Raw genomic sequence first — 20,402 nt, 5'->3', positions numbered from 1 at the left:
ATATGGAGTTTACATGTTCTTCCCAAGTGGGTTTCCTCCAGGTGCTCCGGTAACGGTTTCCCTCACAATTGAGTAAATAAATTGGCTGTAGTGAGTGTGTTCGAATGTGAGTGTATGGGTGTTTCCCAGTACTGGGTTGCAGCTGGAAGGGCATCCGCTGCGTAAAATTTATGGTGGATAAGTTGGCGGTTCATTCCGCTGTGGTGTCCCCTGATTAATAAAGGGACTAAGCCGAAAAAAATTAATGAATGAACCATGAATACACCAATTGTTCTGAAATGTACGGTGAAAATCATTATCTGGGTAAAAATGTCTGCCATATTCTGCACAAAACAAACTAAACACTAACTGCCTTTGGGTTTTTAAAATAATGAGCCTATTAGACTGACACCTAGTGGATGTTCCCTATAGTGGCCGGAAATATCTCCTTCAGAGAAAACGAAAGCGAAACATAGTGATTATTTTATTGAATCCGAGTGCACGTGTAGTGAAATGGCAGAATTCAATAGTAGGTGGATTCGGGACAGGTTCAGCTGTTCAGTGTGTCTGGATCTCCTGAAGGACCCAGTGACCATCCCCTGTGGACACAGTTACTGTATGAGCTGCATTACTGACTGCTGGAATCAAGATGAGCAGAGGAGAGTTTACAGCTGCCCTCAGTGCAGACAAACCTTCACTCCAAGACCTGCTTTAAACAAGAATGTGATGCTGGCAGAAATGGTGCAGAAAGCAAAGATGACAAGAAGAGCCCAAAGAGTTGATCCTGTTACCAGTTACGCTGGACGTGGAGATGTGGAGTGTGATGTTTGTACTGGGAGAAAACGCAAAGCTGTCAAGTCCTGTCTGTTGTGTCTCGAATCTTACTGTGAAAGTCATTTTGAGTGTCATGAAGAATCTCGCTCAAAGAAACGACACAAAGTGACTGATGCCACTGGACGAATGCAGGAGATGATCTGCTCTAAACATGACCGACTGCTGGAGGTTTACTGTCGGACTGACCAGAAGTGTGTATGTTTAATGTGTGTGATGGAGGAACACAAAAATCACGACAGTGTTTCAGCTGAAGCAGAGAGGGCTGAGAAACAGGTATGCCATTTAAGTTCCATCCACACTGTAAAACCCAAAAAGTTAAGGTAAATCAAACCGTTTAAGAAAACCGATAGCAACAAACCATTTAAGTCCACAAACTAATCCTAATGAGTACTGTGAACTAAATCCATTTGAGTAAACAAAGCAATTTAAGCACAGTAAACCCGATAAATGAAGATAACTCAAACCAGTTGAGTACTGTAAAATCCAGTAAGTTAAGGCAACTCAAACCATTTAAGAACACCGTTTGAGTTAAAAAACCTAATCTATATAAGTACTGTGAACTTACTCCATTTAAGTTGAAGTAATGAGGTATTTAATTAACTCATTACCTTCAACACTCTTCAAATGAGAATTCACTTTCAGTAAATTTTGAGTTAACCACACTCATTTCATTTGATAAAGTTGATTGTTGGGTTTTACAGTGCACCTATTTTTATGTGCATTTTGGTATGTATATCACATAACAATGCTTAATAGAAATGCCAAGATGTGCATACAATTTTAAATAATGTGCTTAAACTTATGCGCACAACTGAGTAGAATAAACTTTTGATCTGATAAGAAAAATCTGCATATACTACAATGGAAACACATTTACCAAATATATTACAGCATGCACATCAAAAAAGTAATGTGATTTAGTTTTAACAGATCATCTGACAACAAAAATAGCCATGGTGGGTCAGCATTAATGGGTAATTTCTTGGTCATTCTAAAAGCCCTCAGCCAAAGTACATAATCAGAGTGGTTCAGTATTATTACCCTCTGAACTTTCTTGACCTAAGAGCAGTTCTGTGACTCCAAAAGCCTATGTGCTTTCTTTGCATTTCAAGGCACAAGTAATTTAATCCATGAGAAAAAAGGCCCAGAGTGGCTTCTAACACACCAGTTTTCATGTTTCTTTTTGATATCTGGTGTCAGTTTATCAGGAAGTGATGGTTTAGTTCTCTTTGACTCATTGGATGGAAAAGGTGCTTTATTTACAAATGTTTTATGCAATAATCCAGATTTGCGATTAAGTTTAATATGCATCTTTTGATGGAAACAAAGATACAGACTCATCTACATCTGTGCTATCTAGAAATCTTTCAAGTAAATTGATCATAATTGATCATTCTTTCGAATATATACAATTTTTTCATGCCTCAGAAACAGGTTGGAGAAATACAAGGAAAATGCCACAAGAAAAACCAAGAAAGGCAGAAGGAGAATCTGAAGCTCAGAGAGGATATTAAAAATCACAAGGTGAGAGTCAGACTAACCTTTGCAGTGTTGGTCTGCATTTTCCAGGTTCACTGAAGCGCATTGATGAACTGATTGTTTTTGTGTATTAACAGAGCTCTGCACAGACAGCAGTGGAGGACAGTGAGAGGATCTTTACTGAACTCATCCAGTCCATTGAGAGAAGACGATCTGAGGTCACACAGATGATCAGAGATCGAGAAAAGACTGAAGTGAGTCGAGCTGAAGGACTCCTGAAGAAACTGGAGCAGGAGATTGAAGACCAGAAAAAGAGAAACACTGAGCTGGAGCAGCTTTCACACACTGATGATCACATACTTTTCCTACAGGTAGCAAACAGAAAAGTAGTCACAAGACCTGTCTTTAGAGAGGGATTTCCTAAATTTGTCCATGTAAATTGATAATGTATAATGTATGGTTGCACACATTGTTATTGTTTAGTTAAACAATTAATCAAGTAAACAATTGATCTGTGCAAGTTAATGCATTTGAAAAAGTTAATGCATTTGCATTGCTTCCGTGTGTGTCGTTTAATGTTGATATCAGTTTGACAGCTTCAGCCACAATATTCTTAACCATGCCCCATTTACTTGTAGCTTCCTACTAGGAAAAGATGCACAAAAAGAGAGTCCTGCCCCAACTTAATATTCTGTTTCAGTTGGATGCACATCAACCAAAATAAAAGTTTCAGATACAGGGAAGTTCTGATTCTGAGTGCAATAAAACCCCAAAAACGTTTAGCAGCATTATTTGTTGTGCTGGTTTTAATTTTTAGTAATATCTATTCTTTTTTTCTAAATCTTCTAAGCCAAGAAGGCAATCATATACTAAAAAAGGCAATCTACAGTGCATCTGGAAAGTGTTCATAGCGCTTCACTTTTTCCACATTTTTTTATGTTACAGCCTTATTCCAAAATGGATTAAATTAATTTATTTCTTCAAAATTCTACGTGCAATACCCCAGAATGACAATGTGAAATTGTTTTTGAAATTGTTGCAAATTTATTAAAAATAAAAAAGCTGAAAAATCACATGTACATCAGTATTCACAGCCTTTGCCGTGAAGCTCTGAATTGAGCTCAAGTACATTGTTTCCACTGATCATTCTTGAGATGTTTCAGCAGCTTAATTTGAGTTCACCTGTGGTAAATTCAGTTGATTGGACATGATTTGAAAAGGCATACACCTGTCTATATAAGGTCCCAGGGTTGACAGTGCATGCCAAAGCACAAACCAAGCATGATGACAAAGGAATTTTCTGTAGACCTATCCTGAGATAGGATTGTCTCGAGGCACAAGGCTGAGGAAGGTTACAGAAAAATTTCTGCTGCTCTTAAAGTTCCAATGAGCACAGCGGGCTCAATCATCCATAAGTGGAAGATGTTTGGAACCACCAGGACTCTTGCTAAAGCTGGCCGGCCATCTAAGCTGAGTGATCAGGGGAGAAGGGCCTTAGAGGGAGGTGATCAATAACTCGATGGTCACTCTGTCTGAGCTCCAGCATTCTTCTGTGGAGAGAGGAGAACCTTACAGAAGGACAACCATCTGTGCAGCAATCCACCAATCAGGCCTGTATGGTAGAGTGGCCAGACAGAAGCCTCTCCCCACCTGGAATTTACCAAAAGGCATCTGAAAGACTCTCAGACCATAAGAAACAAAACTCTCTGGTCTGATGAGACTAAAATTGAACTCTTTGGAGTGAATGCCAGGCGTTACGTTTGGAGAAAACCAGGCACCGCTCATCACCAGGCTTATAACATCCCTATAGTGAAGCATGGTGGTGGCAGCATCATACTGTGGGGATGTTTTTCAGCAGCAGGAACTGGAAGATTAGTCAGGATAGAGGGAAAGATGAATGCAGCAATGTACAGAGACATCCTGAATGAAAACCTGCTTCAGAGTGCTCTTGACCTCAGACTAGGGCGACGGTTCATCTTCCAGCATACCTGTCAACCCTTCCGTTCCTCTCGAAAAATTCTCCCGTATTTTACAGTTCTATCCCGCTATCATCCCGTAAAAGTATTTTCCCATGTGTCTCCCGTATTTTCAGTCTTTCTCTGAAGAGTGGCAAATAAACATTAAAGAGCCGAGCCTCCCTATACGCAACCCGAACCACCAGGGGCCGCCCCTTGCTCTTAAATATGAGTCTGTTCTGAGCTTTCGCTTTGTTTATGGTGAGATCCCCTTTCCTTTCATTACAGGTGCCATCTCCCCTTCATATGCAATCCTTAAAACAGTCATATAGTGGTGCATGACTGTCAGCTGATGCGGTCAATAGTGATAAATAAACGCTGTTTCCTGAACGGATTCTGTACACACGATTTGAAGCGGAGTAAAAGTCTGGGCTTTGGGTGCGTGTTTGAACAGACATATACACATAATTAATAATAATAATAATATCTAAAGATGTTGATCTTCGTGGTTTTTTCAAACACAACTAATTTGTCCTAAATGAGCTTAAAAAGTTAGGAAAGCAATCGAAAGCTTTCATTATAACGTTTGATGTGTGCATTTTTAAAGTGACACCTGTTATTTAATGTAATGAAAAGAAAAAAAATCTAAATAAATAAGAGATTCATTCGTTGCTCTTTAATCAGAATGTGTCAGTTATACAGTGAAGAAACGGCTAATGAGATTTGATAGCTTAAATTTCATTATAATAGCTTTTAATTTTAAAAAGCTGAACTGTTTGCTAATGTATTTGCTGCTAATGTATACCATTTAATTTCCTTTTGTAAATAATAATAATAAAAACATATTAACGACCATTTAACAGTTAATTTACAATGAAACAGCTCCAAATGAACATATTTAGTAATTTGGGGATTTTTTTTAAAGAGGAGTGGGGGGGTAAATTACTAATAAGGGGTCCCTTATTATGGTGGCATATCCCTTATTTTTTATGGCATATCCCTTATTTTCACATCCCAATGTTGACAAGTATGTCTTCCAGTGGGACAATGACCCAAAGCACTAAGTACAAGTACTGCAAAGAGGAATGGACAAAATTCCCAAAGACAGGTGGGCCAAGCTTGTGGCATCATATTCAAAAAGACTTGAGGGTGTAATTACTGCCAAGGGTGCATCAACAAAGTATTGAGCAAAGGCTGGGAATACTTCTGTACATGCGATTTTTCAGGTTTTTTTATTTTTAATAAATTTGCAACAATTTCAAAAAAATCTTTTTTCACATTGTCATTATGGGGTATTGTGTGTAGAATTTTAAGGAAATAAATGAATTTAATCCATTTTGGAATAAGGCTGTAACATTAAAAAAATGGGGAAAAAGTGAAGCGCTAGGAATAATTTCCGGATGCACTGTATTAGCTAAATTTGTATTTGCGAGTACCTGTAATAATTTTAATTGTCTTTTGAAACGTACATTCCGACTGTATCAGAATCAGAATCAGTTTTATTGCCAAGTGTGCCTCACACACACACAAGGAATTTGTTTTGGCTACAGAAGCTTCCAGTGTACGTAAAGTGACAAGTGACAACACAAAATAAATCTGAGAAAAAAAGACGATAAACATTAACAAGTGCGTGTACAAGTGCGTATGAGAAAGTATTGCACGTTTATTGCACAGTAGATGAATATTTAACTGTTCATGAGGTAGATGGTCTGAGGAAAGAAACTTTTCCTGTGTCTGGCTGTTTTTGTGCTTGGTGCTCTGAAGCGCCGACCAGACGGTAACAGTTCGAACAGGTAGTGTGCTGGGTGCGAGGGATCCAGAGTGATTTTGCGAGCCCTTTTACTCACTCTGGAAGAGTACAGTTCGTGAAGTGTAGGAAGGGTAGTGCCAGTGATTCGTTCAGCAGTCCGGACTATTCGCTGTAGTCTACGGAGGACAGTTTTGGCAGCTGAGCCGAACCAGACGATGATTGAAGTGCAGAGTTTTTTGTATCACACTATCTGTGATCGCTTTCCACAGGACTTCATTCATTCCATTTAAATTGCTGGGCTAAAATAAATGTTCAAATTAACAATGAAATTTAATGCAGTGTTTTGGATCTTTAATATTTCTGTATATTTCTTCTCTCTAGAGTTTCCAGTCACTCTCCGAATCCCTGAAATCTGCAGGCGTCCGCAGGCCAACCATCAGTTCTGTCCATCCTTATGATGATATGAGAAAATCTGTCTGTAATATGAAGCAAAAACTGGAGCAGCTCTGCAAACAGACAACAGAGCAGATATCTGGTCAAGGTAAAGTGAAATATAAGTTACTTTCAGTAAAACTCACATATTTTAACATTTTTATGTGGAAAATCATTTTCTCATTATAGGCGGTTCATTCCGCTGTGGCAATCCCTGTTAAACCGGGGAGTAAGCCAAAAAGAGAGTGCGTGAGTGAGTGAGTATTCTCATTATATGCATTTATTTTTTAGTAACATACATCAACATTATTTCCAACAATGAACCCAAGACAAGGGAGGAGTTTCTACAATGTAAGTCAATGTAGACACACACACACACACACACACACACACACACACACACAAACACACTGGTTTGAGATCCTGGTGTGAACTCTTCATATATATAATGATGTTTCTATTATATAGACTGTATATTTTATTCCCCTAAACCCAACCCTCACAGGAAACAATCAATACTTTTACATTTTTAAAATACTTAAACTTGTGTGATTTAGTGTGTGGTTCGTTCAGGTTTAAGCCCCCTCCGGCATATAAAAACAAGTATAAACACACACAAAAGTAATATTTTTGTATAGGATAATCGAAGCAACCATTTGTTTGTGATGAAATTTTTATTGAAAGGTTAGAAATAATCTAGCATACATAGTTATAGACAAGGATAGCAACCAACTGCTTTTTCTATTATTACCCCACCCCACCACCCATCCCTGGCGAGAGAGAATAATAATAATAAAAATATATAAAGGGGGTTACAATATATTTATTTAAATAAATTTACTGGCGATGCAGTGGCGCAGTAGGTAGTGCTGTCGCCTCACAGCAAGAAAGTCGCTGGTTCGAGCCTCGACTGGGTCAGTTGGCGTTTCTGTGTGGAGTTTGCATGTTCTCCCTGCATTCGAGTGGGTTTCCTCCGGGTGCTCCGGTTTCCCCCACAGTCCAAACTCATGCGGTACAGGTGAATTGGGTAGGCTAAATTGTCCGTAGTGTATGAGTGTGAGTGAGTGTGTATGGGTGTTTCCCAGAAATGGGTTACGGCTGGAAGGGTATCCGCTGCGTAAAAACATGTGCTCTATAAGTTGGCGGTTCATTCCGCTGTGGCGACCCCGGATTAATAAAGGGACTAAGCCGAAAAGAAAATGAATGAATGAGTGAAATAAATTTACTTCTGCATTTAACTTAAAGGTAGATACATTGGAATTTTATACATAGATTAAATAAAATGCAAAGAAAAAATTACAATAGCATATCTTTTATCTTAGTTATTGATTTTTTTCCAACACATTTCTAAACATAATAGTTTTAATAACTCATTTCTAATAACTGATTGACATTTCTAATTATAGGCGGTTCACCAACATTTCTAATAACCAAATTGCACAGCCCTAATCCAAGCCTATAATAAATAGACAGATTTCACCCTATTGCCTTATCTTCATTTTGGAAGAATCCCCCCTTTCACCCCATCTCCTCCTTTACCAGGGAAGCTCTCGATACCTACCTAATCTCGGACACCCCTTACATACTAATTGACCAGGCGGGAGACCTGGGCTCACTGGGCTATATGCACAGCTAGGGTTTTTTCAGCTAATGATGAACTTCCGTTGAAAGATATATGTGACTATTTTCAGTTTCATAAGGTTCCTTTTACAGCATCGATGTTGTAATATAATTCAAATACAATCAGTTAAATAGACTTAAGCATCTATTTGGTTGTTAAAGTGTAAAAAGAGACGAAAAACAGTTGAAATGCAGGTGGCGTCATTAGCAGCAGGCTAGCACAGAAACTCTATTGAAAATACTGGGGTAAAATTAATTTCCATATTTTTAAGACAATATAATTTAAAGCAGAGCTTCTTGTTTGGTCTGATACCCACTTTTGTATTGTATCTAAGCCAGGCAGTGAAGATCACTGTTTTGAAAGAAATCAGATCTTAAACGCAGCGATTTTGTATGGGATGACAATTGACCAGAAGCCCTGAGGCTGGCTGACTGAAATGAAAAGTGTGTGTGCATAGGTGGAGGGTGAACAAACTCCAGGGTAAGGCTAATATATGCGCTGCCCTTTAATGCATTTAAAAAGATTTGCGACCGACCAAGAAGAGGTTTCAACAAAAGCACCGACTATCAACAAATGTCTATTATATTCAACACGCACATTAAATTATTTTATTAAACTCTCCCACTGATCTACACTACCGGTCAAAAGATTGAGATCAGTTTATTTATTTTTATTACTATTACTTTTATTTAAAAATCTAATTAAAATTATTCTGTTCATCAAGACGGCATTTATTAAATATATAAAAATAGTTAAATACTTATTAAATATTTATTTATTACTTACTGTATGCAGTTTCAAATGAAATTATTACTCCTAGTTGCTTTTATTACTATTACCAGTAATAATAATAATAATTATTATAATAATAATAAAAATTAAAACAATAATAATAATATTACAGTGATTTCTGAAGGATCGTGTTACTCTGAAGACAGAAGTAATAAAGCTGAAAATTTGCCTAGGTCGCCTCTGGACGCGCCAGCCCTGAGAATACGAAATCATTCTCTTTTTCACGAGGCCAATCGAAAACCGAACTTGTAATTCAACAATTAATATTAGACCTTTAAAATGTAAAACTCCAAACGATTGCCTAAACAGGATTACTACGCTATAGGCTAGACTACGTTACAATGAAACTACCAATTTAATGCTAAAAAAACAAATTAAACCAGAATAATATTTTATTATACCTCTCTATTAATACTCATTTGTCGTTTTATTACTGATGTCCTTGACCAGCAAATCAGAATAGTCAGGTGGCCAGTAATTTTGGTTTGGTTTTCAGAGCAGCTGCTAACTCTATATTAAACAGCACTCATCAGTGCAACGTGTGGGGTTGGATAGTTTAATTTTTTGTGGAGGGGAACTTTAAATTTGATTGACAAACTTACAATAGCTAAAGTGTTGTGTTAATCATCAACATTAAATTACATTCATATTACGCCTTACACCCTTACATGTTTTCAATGCATTTTTTTCTTTGCTGCTATCTCTGTGGTCTCTGGTCAGGGGGAGGCTAAGCCCTCCCCAGCCTTACACACGCTCCGCCTATGTCTGTGTGCATATACCCAATTATCTCCAAGCTCAGGGTTTTCTCCCGGGACAGCATGTCAAACCTGCTAATAGCGTCAAGCAATATCTAAGTGTGAACTCTTAAAACATTACTTACTAAAACAGAGCTTCAAAACGTACAAACTTAGACTTGACCAATGTGCAAATGCAAACTGAGATGCGCAAGTTGAATTAAAAAGCTAAACATTTATGTATTTTCATCTCTCTCAGATTCCTGTAAGCTCACTCTGGATTCAGACACTGCACATAAACAGCTTCATCTCTCTGATGAGAACAGAGTGGCGTCTTTCACTGCAACAATGCATCCATATCCTGATCATCCGGACAGATTTGATACCTGGCCTCAGGTGTTGTGCAAAGAGAGTGTGTGTGGACGCTGTTACTGGGAGGTGGAGTGGACTGATGGCGTCTCAATATCAGTGTCATATAAGAGCATCAGCAGGAAGGGAGAAACTAAACATTGTTCATTTGGACATACTAATGAGTCCTGGAGATTGCAGTGTTCTCAATCCAGCCACTTATTTTTGCATAACGACATAAAGACTAAACTCTGTGTATCAATGAGCTCCTCCAGAATAGGAGTGTATGTGGATCACAGAGCAGGAATTCTGTCCTTCTTCAGTGTTTCTCACACAAAAATGAGCCTCATCCATAGAGTCCAGACCACATTCACTCAACCGCTCTATCCTGGGTTTGCGGTTTACGGATCAAAAGTGAAACTATGTAATGTAAAAGAGTAGGTCGAGATTTAGCTGTTGTTTTTTTGGTTTGTGGTTCAATATTAAAGCCACACTGCATTTTTTTATGTCAGTGTGAAACCAAAATTTACAATGTTTATTTTGCTAGTGAGGGCGGCATGGTGGCTCAGGGGTTAGCACTGTCGAAAGACATGTGGTATAAGTGAATTGGGTAAACAAAATTGCCAATAGTGGCGATACGGTGTCTCAGTGGTTAGCACAGCAAGAAGGTTGCTGGTTTGAGTCCCAGCTGGGCCAGTTGGCATTTATGTGTGGAGTTTGCATGTTCTCCCTGTGTTGGCATGGGTTTCCTCCGGGTGCTCCGGTTTCCCCCACAGTCCAAAGACATGCGCTATAGGGGAATTGAATGAACTAAATTGGCCATAATGTATGAATGCGTGTGTGAATGTAAGAGTGTACTGGTGTTTCCCAGTACTGGGTTGCAGCTGGAAGTGCATCTGCTGTGTAAAACATATGCTGGATAAGTTGGCGGGTCATTCCACTGTGGCGACCCCAGATGAATAAAGGAACTAAGCGGAAGGTAAATGAGTGAATGAAAATTGGCGTATGTGAGACTGCATAGGCTTTTCCCAGTCTTGAGTTGCAAAGGGCATCCGCTGCGTAAAACATATGCTGGAATAACTGGCGGTTCATTCCACTGTGGCAACCCCTGATAAATAAAGTCGAAGGAAAATGAATGAATGAATTTTGCTGGTGCATATAGCTATTTTTAGGTAAACAAATAATCTATGCATGTTGATCCACTGAAAGAAAAAGTTTGTTTTGGTAAACTTTAATTAAATTCTGACTATTTGCTTCTGCATTTGGAGTGGTGGTCCTTCTCTGTTAATGTCAGTTTGATGCTACTACCGTAATATTCATAACCACACCCCTCTTACTATTTGCTATCAGGGGTTGATGATGCAGTAAATAGTAAGCCCTGCCCCTACTCAATATTCTGTTTCAGCTGGACGTACATCAACATACTGTAATAAAAGAATCAGAAACTTCCAGTTCACACAGACTTTCAAATAAATATAAACTTTAGCTCAACTGTCTCTCAGAAACAAGACATCATATTGTCATCATAAATCCATGTTGGGTGTATTTACTTAAAGGGCACATAGTTTACCCCTTTTTTAAGGTTTAATATTAATATTATAGTTCTTCTGAGTGTGCCAGTTTAGGTTCAGTTAAAAACACAATTCAGATTGTTTTATTATAATGTGTTAAAAAGTGTTATTTTGGGGGTGTGTACACAGCTCGCTGTTTTAGGGGTGTGTTGCTTCACATGTAAATTAGTTTCGGCTTCCCGCCCAACGTAACAGGGGGCTGAGCCAAGAGCTCCCCCGCTCTGTGTTTGGCAACAGACAGACAGACAGAGAGAAGCAAGAAGGGTGAGATGATCAGCATTCAGTTGTACATGTACGAGTCGGACACAGACCAAGCAGAGAGTACAAAATCATTTGTGTCTTTGTACAGTTTTACAGCCAACTGTGTGCTAGTTTAAAGTTCAGAGCTTGTACACCAAGACTAATAACCATGCACACTGAATAACTTTGACTGAGGCACCGGATGCGCCGCTCAGAGCCGCGACACGGCACACCAGACTCGCACATTCGGATGTTATTTAAAATGAATCTATTCAGATGGCGCTTTGTGGCGCGGCAGAAATATGAAGTGTCCTGAATCGTGGCTGGGCGCCGCGGACAGCTGCCGACTTGAAGCGCCATTGTGTGTAATGTTACCCTGATAGAAACCTATGTTTAGAATTCTCAAATGCATCGCAGACTGGTGCTTCTGGTGTGCAACTTGCAGGCAAATTTGTTATTTTATTTCCATTGAAGGGATGCGCGCGTGAGGCAACGCGCTCGCACTTTCCAGCTGCACCTAGTTAAGATGACAGGAAGCTTCTGTGACTGCGAGAAATGCAAACAGCTGAAGTATAAGGTAGCCACAATGAAAACAAGTACACATGTTTGCAAACCTAACGTTACCTAAAGTTACAAACAATAATTCCGATTAGAGCGTTCATGTGGTGAATGTTGATCTTGTGTTGAGCCCAATGAGCCTTACATTTTAAAATAGAGCAAGGGTGTTCATTTAGTGACATCGCTTTGACGCACACGCAGAAAATGGCGGACGTGAACCAACAAACTGAGGATATGGTAATGCACGCCTGTCATTCAATATTGGTGGGCGGGGAGACCGCACTCCTACGTCAGTCGAAGTAAGTTGCAGTCGATCTAAAAAACGCTTCAATTGGTCCACCGTGTTTATGTTGTTAAATTAAAAAAAAAGCACTTGGTATGTTTATATCAGCCCAATATGACGGTCTATACACTATACCTACACACATGTCTGTCCAAACAGCTTGAAAAGTAGATTTTTCACCATAGCTGCCCTTTTACTTAAAAAGTAATTACTTAATCACTGAGGAAAAAAGTAAGGGGTTATTATCATTTTTACGTTATTTTAATTACAGTAACTTATAATGTACTTGACCTAAATACTGTAAATAAATACAACGGTTCTGTATAAATCAATTCAGAGAAGCAGAGTAATTGTATTTTTTCAGATTGACAATACATACAAATATATATTGTTGAATAATTCCACTAAGAATTAAAGAATTATGTCAGAGTAACTGTAATTTTTGTAATATTTATATTGTATTATTATTTTTGTTATTCAGACATTTTCTGTTTTTTAAGTAAAGAAGGTTACATTGAATGAATTGAACAATGAATTGAGAGAAATATGGTGTCATTACTTTGAATATTGAATTAATTATGTAACTTTTCATTTTGGCAATGTTGTCTATTATTACAATGTTTTATTATTATAATAAAACATTGTTTTTAGAGCTTTTTTAAGCTAAAAGGCCATGTTTGACTCAATTGACTTATATAATATATCCACTAAAAGCCAGAAAATATTATTTTACAATATTACTTTTATTCTACATACATTTTCCAAGCATTTAATTAAATAATATTAGTTACTTACTCCTAGGGCCGTCTATATCCAAGTTGATATTTAGTCACACCACATTGGTGTTTCATAACATCTCATTTTTATGAGGTGGGTTGTTAGCCCAACGCTCAACCCCCAACTTGGAGGACCAGGACATACACACATACACTACAGACAATTTAGCTTACCCGATTCACCTATAGCGCATACCTTTAGACTGTGGGAGAACATGCAAACTCCACACAGAAATGCCAGCTGACCCAGCTGTGACTCGAACTAGCAACCTTCTTGCTGTGAGGGGACAGCACTACCCACTGCACCACCATGCCGCCCATTCGATAATATCACTGAAATTAATATAAAAACTGAGCAATATAACTGATATATACACACAATTACTTAAGTAAATAAATAGATTGAATGATGGGCTCAAACATCTGTGGAAATCTGCGGATTTGTGCAGGCACATGTTCTGTGTGGACCTACTACTGTATAACTTTTGACAAGTGAAATCAAGTAGCCATTGTGAGACTGGATTGAAGGAACACAACTGAATAATGATTGAGTTGAAGAGAATTATCAAGAAAAAGGCTATTAAATAAAACACTTATTCATTAACTTTCCTTTGGCTTAGTCCCTTATTCATCAGTGGTCTCCACAGTGGAATGAACCGCCAACTATTCCAGCATATGTTTTATGCAGCAGATGCCCTTCCAGCCGTAATTCAGTACTTGGAAAGTGAAACACATTCACACTCATACTCTACAATTGTACTCTACTCGACAATTTAGATTATTCAATTCACCTATGGCGCATGTCTTTGGATTGTGGGGGAAAACAGAGCACCCGGAGGAAACCCACGCCAACACAGGGAGATTATGCAAACTACACACAGATATGCCAACTGGCCCAACCGGGACTCTAACCACCGACCTTGGATGAGGTGACAATGCTAACCAAGCCACCCGATATAACAGTTAGTACTTTAATAATGCCGTTTCAATCATTCATATGGTTACTCTACCTCTACTCTATGACATAGTTCAGATGTTTTGCGTAACATTTTTCCCATAATTTTGTCTAAGCCTCCAATGTGCAGGAAAAAGTCACAGCAAATAAATTACCTTTATCTTCAGCTTGACACTGACACCTATTGGACGAAGATTCGTCATTCTCAACAAACCATTTTTTGCACACGTCTTTTAAATAGCAGGAAATGATTTCAGCCTCTTGTTTCAGAGAAAGTGAAACCTAAGTGTTGATAAAGAGTTTCTGTTTGTATGCACAATAACATGGCGGAAGGCAGTGTTTCTTGGGCTAAAGAGCAGTTCAGCTGTTCAGTCTGTCTGGATCTCCTGAAGGACCCAGTGACCATCCCCTGTGGACACAGTTACTGTATGAACTGCATTACTGACTGCTGGAGTCAAGATGAGCAGAGGAGAGTTTACAGCTGCCCTCAGTGCAGACAGACCTTCACTCAAAGACCAGCTTTAAACAAGAATGTGGTGTTTGCTGAAATGGTGGAGAAACTGAAGACGACAACCCTTCAAAAAGCTGCTCTCTCTTACGCTGGACCTGGAGATGTGGAGTGTGATGTTTGCTCTGGGAGAAAATATAAAGCTGTGATATCCTGTCTGGTGTGTCTGGAATCTTACTGTCAGACTCACTTTGAGCGTCATGAGGAGTTTCACTCGGGCAGACACAAAATGACTGAAGCTACTGGACAACTGAAGCAGATGATCTGCTCTAAGCATAATAAACAACTAGAAATCTTCTGTCGTACTGATCAGTGCTGTATCTGCTATTTGTGCACGATGGATGAACACAGAAACCATGACACTGTAGCAGCCGTGGTGGAGAGGACAGAGAAACAGGTTGGCCTGTGATGTCTTATTTCAATTTTTTTGACAATCAACCATTATAATAAAACAACAGTCGAAACAAAAAGATCTAACTGTATTCATATATTTATATATTCTGTATTGTATATTTGTATCAATAATCTGATGTTAAAGCATATTTTTAAAAAATCATTATTTAGTGTTTATTTATTAGTAATAAAATGAAACATTAAATGCTGAATGTTTAAAATATGGGTTAACATCAGATCAAGAACTATACAAATCTGTGAATTAACTCCATTTGATGATTCTGCTTTTAAGATGAGCAAAATATTCTGAAAATACAGTTGAAGTCAGAATTATTAGCCCCCCTGTTTATTTTTTTCCCCAATTTCTGTTTAACGGAGAGAAGATTTCTTCAACACATTTCTAAACATAATAGTTTTAATAACTCATCTCTAATAACTGATTTATTTTATCTTTGCCATGATGACAGTAAATAATATTCATTCATTCATTTTCTTTTCGGCTTAGTCCCTTTATTAATCTGGGGTCGCCACAGCGGAATGAACCACCAACTTATCCAGCATTTGCTTTATGCAGCAGATGCCCTTCCAGCTGAAACCCATCACTGGGAAACACATACACACTTATTCACACACTCATACACTACGGACAATTTAGCCTACACAATTCACCTGTACCGCATGTCTTTGGACTGTCGGGAAACCGGAGCACCTGGAGGAAACCCACGCGAACGCAGGGAGAACATGCAAACTCCACACAGAAACGCCAACTGAGCCAGCCGAGGCTCGAACCAGCGACCTTCTTGCTGTGAGGCGACAGCACTAACTATTGCGCCACTGCATCGCCCAGTAAATAATATTTGACTAGATATTTTTCAAGACACTTCTATACAGCTTAAAGTGACATTTAAAGGCTTAACTAGGTTAATTAGGTTAACTAGGCAGGTTAGGGTAATTATGCAAGTTATTGTATAATGATGGTTTGTTCTATAGATGATTAAAAAAAATAGCTTAAAGGAACTAATAATTTTGACCTAAAAATGTTTTAAAAAAAATAAAAAACTGCTTTTATTCTAGCCGAAATAAAACAAATAAGACTTTCTCCAGAAGAAAAAATATTATCAGACATACTGTGAAAATTGGGCGACACGGTGGTGCAGTGGGTAGCACGTTCGCTTCACAGCAAGAAGGTCACCGGTTCAAGCCTCGGCTGGGTCAGTTGGTATTTCTGTGTGGAGTTTGCATGTTCTTCTCCCCATGTTCGTGTGGGTTTCCTCCGGGTGCTCCAGTTTCCCTCACAAGTCCAAAGACATGCGGTACAGGTGAATTGGGTATGCTAAAACTCACCGTAGTGCATGTGTGTGAATGAGTGTGCATGGATGTTTCCCAGTGATGGGTTGCAGCTGGAAGGGCATCCGCTGCATAAAAATCGTGCAGGATAAGTTGGTGGTTCATTCCGCTGTGGTGACCCTGCATTAGTAAAGGGACTAAGCCAAAAAGGAAATAAATGAATGAATACTGTGAAAATGTCCTTGTTAAACATCATTTGGGAATTTTTTATTTTTTTTAATAATTAATAAATAATTCTAATAATTCTGACTTCAACTGTATATGTTAAAATATTTTTGAGTTTAACAGTTAGTCTGCTTTTAAATACAGAAAAGTTTGGAGGAGACACAGAGAATGTTCCAGCAGTCAATCCAGGAGAAAAAGAAAAAGCTTAAGGAACTGAAAGAGGCTGTGGAGACCCACAAGGTGAGTGAAGAGAGAAGGAGACAAGCAACTTAAAGAACACATTCAGCTTGGTCTGATTATCTGTTTTCTCCACCAGAGCTCTGCACAGACAGCAGTGGTGGACAGTGAGAGGATCTTTACTGAACTCATCCAGTCCATTGAGAGAAGACGATCTGAGGTCATACAGATGATCAGAGATCGAGAAAAGACTGAAGTGAGTCGATCTGAAGGACTCTTGAGGAAACTGGAGCAGGAGATTGAAGATTTGAAGAGGAGAAACACTGAGCTGGAGCAGCGTTTAGACTCAGATGATCACATCTTCTTCCTACAGGTAACCTAACATGAGGGGAGTCTCTTCACACCACCACCACCAGTGTGCAGCATCCACTTGGATGATGCGATGGCAGCCACAGGACAACGACGCCAGTGCGCTCACCACACACCAGCTATTGGTGGAGTGAAGAGACAACGATAGAGCCAATTTGGTGGATGGGGATGATTAGGAGGCCATGATGGGTAAGGGCCGATTGAGGGACTTTTGGCCAGGACACAGGGGTTACACCCCTACTCTTTAGAGAAGTGCCATGGGATTTTTAGTGACCACAGAGAGTCAGGGCCTCAGTTTAACATCTCATCCGAAAGACGGCGCTCACTGACAGTGTAGTGTCCCCTTCACTTTTACCGGGGCATAAGGACTCACACAGACCACAGGTTGAGCGCCCCCTGCTGGCACAAACTATCTTTAGTAAATTTTCCTAATTTTTATGGAATCTCCGACTCTGAGTCTTCTTCTGACAACTCAGACTTTTATTTTAACTGTTGATCTTAATCCCCAACAGCCAACACAAGACACAAGACTGAACGCAAGACACAAGCATGCAATAAGTGTGCTCACATATGTGAAACCAAATTGCCCAAATCTGGCCAAGATTGCACGTCAGCAACAAAGACAAGAGAATGCACAGCTCAAACACATCCGAGACTGCACATTCAATACAAAAGACAAGTAAAACGTACAAGACAAGACAAAAGAAGTGTCCAGACTCTAATAATAAACAAGACAGAAGTGTCCTGACAAATCACGTAAAAAAAGTTTATTTGAATCAAAGTTTGATCATTTGTTTCTTTGTTTTGAGTGGCGGTCCTGCTGCTTGACGTCAGTTTGATGGCTTCAACCACAATATTCTTAACCATGCCTCACTTACTGTTAGTTTGCGATGAGTGAAATATGTGTGAAAAGAAAACTCTGTCCTATACTTTCAAATTAAATGCGACTGTAAAAATCTGAACAGTATGAATTGGATTATTATACCGGTTGTTGTATGAGCAGAATGCATACAATTTTTCGATTATTATTATTATTTATTTATTTATTTATAGACTCTCCAGTCTCTCCCTTCGCCTGCTGAATCTACAGATGTATCGAGCATTGCTGTCAGCTCTCTCCCCTCTTTTGATGATGTGAGAATTTCCGTCTCTCATCTCAAAGAACAACTGGAAGCTTTATGCAAAGAGGAGATGGAAAAGATATCTGACAAAGGTAAAAAATAGTAATAGTTTTCCTTCAGAATCATGTAAGATCAAATCAAAAGGTATATGTTTAATTATTGATTAGAGAAAATACATTAATTATATGTTTCTCTTTCTCTCTCTTTTTAAGTGAAACAGCCAGCGGAGAACCCTCTTTACCCTGATATGGATAATGTAGTTGTTTTCTCCCATCTAAGCATTCTCAGTCGTAAACCCAGCAGCAGAAGCATTGAAGCTCTTTCAAAAGCCATAGCTGATTTTCAAAATTGGAAGACAACCTAAATTAAACAACCCGTCACACTAAAATCAATGAAAGATAATAATAAACGATGTAAATGTTTTATACATCCTGGTATCATTGAGTAGGCTTACACAATTACATTAATAATCAAATGTAACTGATCTCAAAACTCCTTCAGCATGCATCTATACATAGTACACATAAGTTGGACATTTGATTTGTTTACTCTTTGTTTTACACCAAAGTCAATAAAAAACACCTTCATTGTTTAATTTCACCTGTGCCTTGTTCAATGAATGTCTGAAATATTTTGGGGTCTGCACACACACACACACACACACACACACACACACACACACACACACACACACACACACACACACACACACACACACGCACACACACACACACACACACACACACCGTTATATAGCTACAATGGGGGGGGGGTGCATTAATTGACAATGTAAGTCATTGACTATCAGCGACTGTTTAATTCAACAACGCTGTATCTTTAACTGAGCACCACACATTCTGAGCAGACAGAACGGCAGATGACTCCGGTAAGACCAGAGGCAGAGGATTATGCATTTATATTAACAAAGCTTGGTGCACAAATTCTGTCATTGTTGGGAGACATTGCTCTGTTAACCTGGAATTTCTAATGGTTAAATGTAGACTGTTCTATTTGCCAAAAGAGTTCACCTCCACCATTATAACTGCTGCTATATTCCTCCCGATGCTGATGCCAAGCTTGCTATGAATGAACTTCATGCAGCCATCAGCAAACAACAGACTGCTCACCCGGAGGCTGCTTTTATTGTTGCAGGGGATTTTAATCACTCAAACTTAAAGACAGTGCTCCCCAAACTCAATCAAAACATTTTCTGCCACACAAGGGGAAACAAAACCTTAGACCATGTTTACATAAACATGGCTGAAGCATACGCTGTGACCCCCCCCCCCCCCCCTGGGTCAATCAGATCACCTTTCTTTGTTCCTCACCCCCAAGTACTCACCCCGCATTAACCGTGTGAAGCCATCAGTGAGGACCATCAAAGTGTGGCCAGCGGTGGTGGTGGTGTACCACAGGGCTCTGTGCTGAGCCCCTTCCTCTACTCCCTTTTTACCATCAACTGTAGGCCTGTGAACAGATCCAACACCGTCATCACATTTGCAGATGACACCACAGTGATTGGTCTAATCAGTAACAATGATGAGACTGCCTACAGGGAGGAGATACAGCATCTGGCCACTTGGTGCACCGACAATAATCTGCTCCTTAACACCAACAAGACCAAGGAGCTCATTGAGGACTTCAGAAAGGGATGAACAGGCTCACAGGATCCCATCCACATTAATGGGAGACCGTTGAGCCTGCCTCATCCTTCAAGTTCCTGGGGACCCACATCTCAAAGGACCTTTTCTGGACCACCAACACCTCCAGCCTGGTCAAGAAGGCTCACCAGCGCCTATTTTACTTAAGGCAACTTAAGAAGAACCAGCTTTCATCAGCTATCTTGGTGAACTTCTACCACTGCACAATAGAAAGCATCCTGACCAACTGCGTCACAGTCTGGTATAGAAGCTACTCTGTTGCTGAGCCATAGAGGACATCCAGAAGAAACACTGTCTGCGCCGAGCATGCAGTATTCTTAAGGACTCTCTCTTGAGGTTAAGGTTTTCTCTCCT

General features: G+C 39.3%; 2 protein-coding genes across 2 annotated transcripts; both read left to right on the top strand.

Annotated features, from left to right (window-relative positions):
• Positions 1-454: 454 nt before the first annotated feature.
• LOC130247787 (tripartite motif-containing protein 16-like protein) lies at positions 455-11,118 on the top strand. Its single transcript, XM_056481249.1, has 6 exons — positions 455-1,086; positions 2,242-2,337; positions 2,430-2,663; positions 6,379-6,538; positions 6,721-6,780; positions 9,836-11,118. The coding sequence occupies exons 1-6, from the start codon at positions 493-495 to the stop codon at positions 10,363-10,365; spliced, it is 1,674 nt and encodes a 557-aa protein (XP_056337224.1). The 5' UTR covers positions 455-492; the 3' UTR covers positions 10,366-11,118.
• Positions 11,119-14,596: 3,478 nt separating this feature from the next.
• LOC130247776 (E3 ubiquitin/ISG15 ligase TRIM25-like) lies at positions 14,597-18,961 on the top strand. The gene is made up of 5 exons (XM_056481237.1): positions 14,597-15,212; positions 16,865-16,960; positions 17,037-17,270; positions 18,320-18,479; positions 18,600-18,961. Exons 1-5 carry the CDS (start codon positions 14,619-14,621, stop codon positions 18,749-18,751), a joined length of 1,236 nt encoding a protein of 411 aa, XP_056337212.1. The 5' UTR covers positions 14,597-14,618; the 3' UTR covers positions 18,752-18,961.
• Positions 18,962-20,402: the final 1,441 nt, after the last annotated feature.

This window comes from Danio aesculapii, chromosome 2 (genome assembly GCF_903798145.1).
Source record: "Danio aesculapii chromosome 2, fDanAes4.1, whole genome shotgun sequence".
In the NCBI taxonomy this organism is placed as follows: Eukaryota; Metazoa; Chordata; class Actinopteri; order Cypriniformes; family Danionidae; genus Danio; species Danio aesculapii.
This window is presented reverse-complemented; position numbering and strand designations above follow the sequence as displayed.

Excerpts from the sequence above, each read along its gene's own strand:
- LOC130247787 (XM_056481249.1), top strand. The coding sequence starts at position 493 with ATGGCAGAATTCAATAGTAGGTGGATTCGGGACAGGTTCAGCTGTTCA. Across the intron at positions 2,338-2,429 it reads AGGATATTAAAAATCACAAG|AGCTCTGCACAGACAGCAGT; the intron begins GTGAGAGTCAGA and ends GTGTATTAACAG. Across the intron at positions 6,539-6,720 it reads AGAGCAGATATCTGGTCAAG|TAACATACATCAACATTATT; the intron begins GTAAAGTGAAAT and ends TTTATTTTTTAG.
- LOC130247776 (XM_056481237.1), top strand. The coding sequence starts at position 14,619 with ATGCACAATAACATGGCGGAAGGCAGTGTTTCTTGGGCTAAAGAGCAG. Across the intron at positions 15,213-16,864 it reads TGGAGAGGACAGAGAAACAG|AAAAGTTTGGAGGAGACACA; the intron begins GTTGGCCTGTGA and ends TTTTAAATACAG. Across the intron at positions 17,271-18,319 it reads ATCACATCTTCTTCCTACAG|ACTCTCCAGTCTCTCCCTTC; the intron begins GTAACCTAACAT and ends ATTTATTTATAG.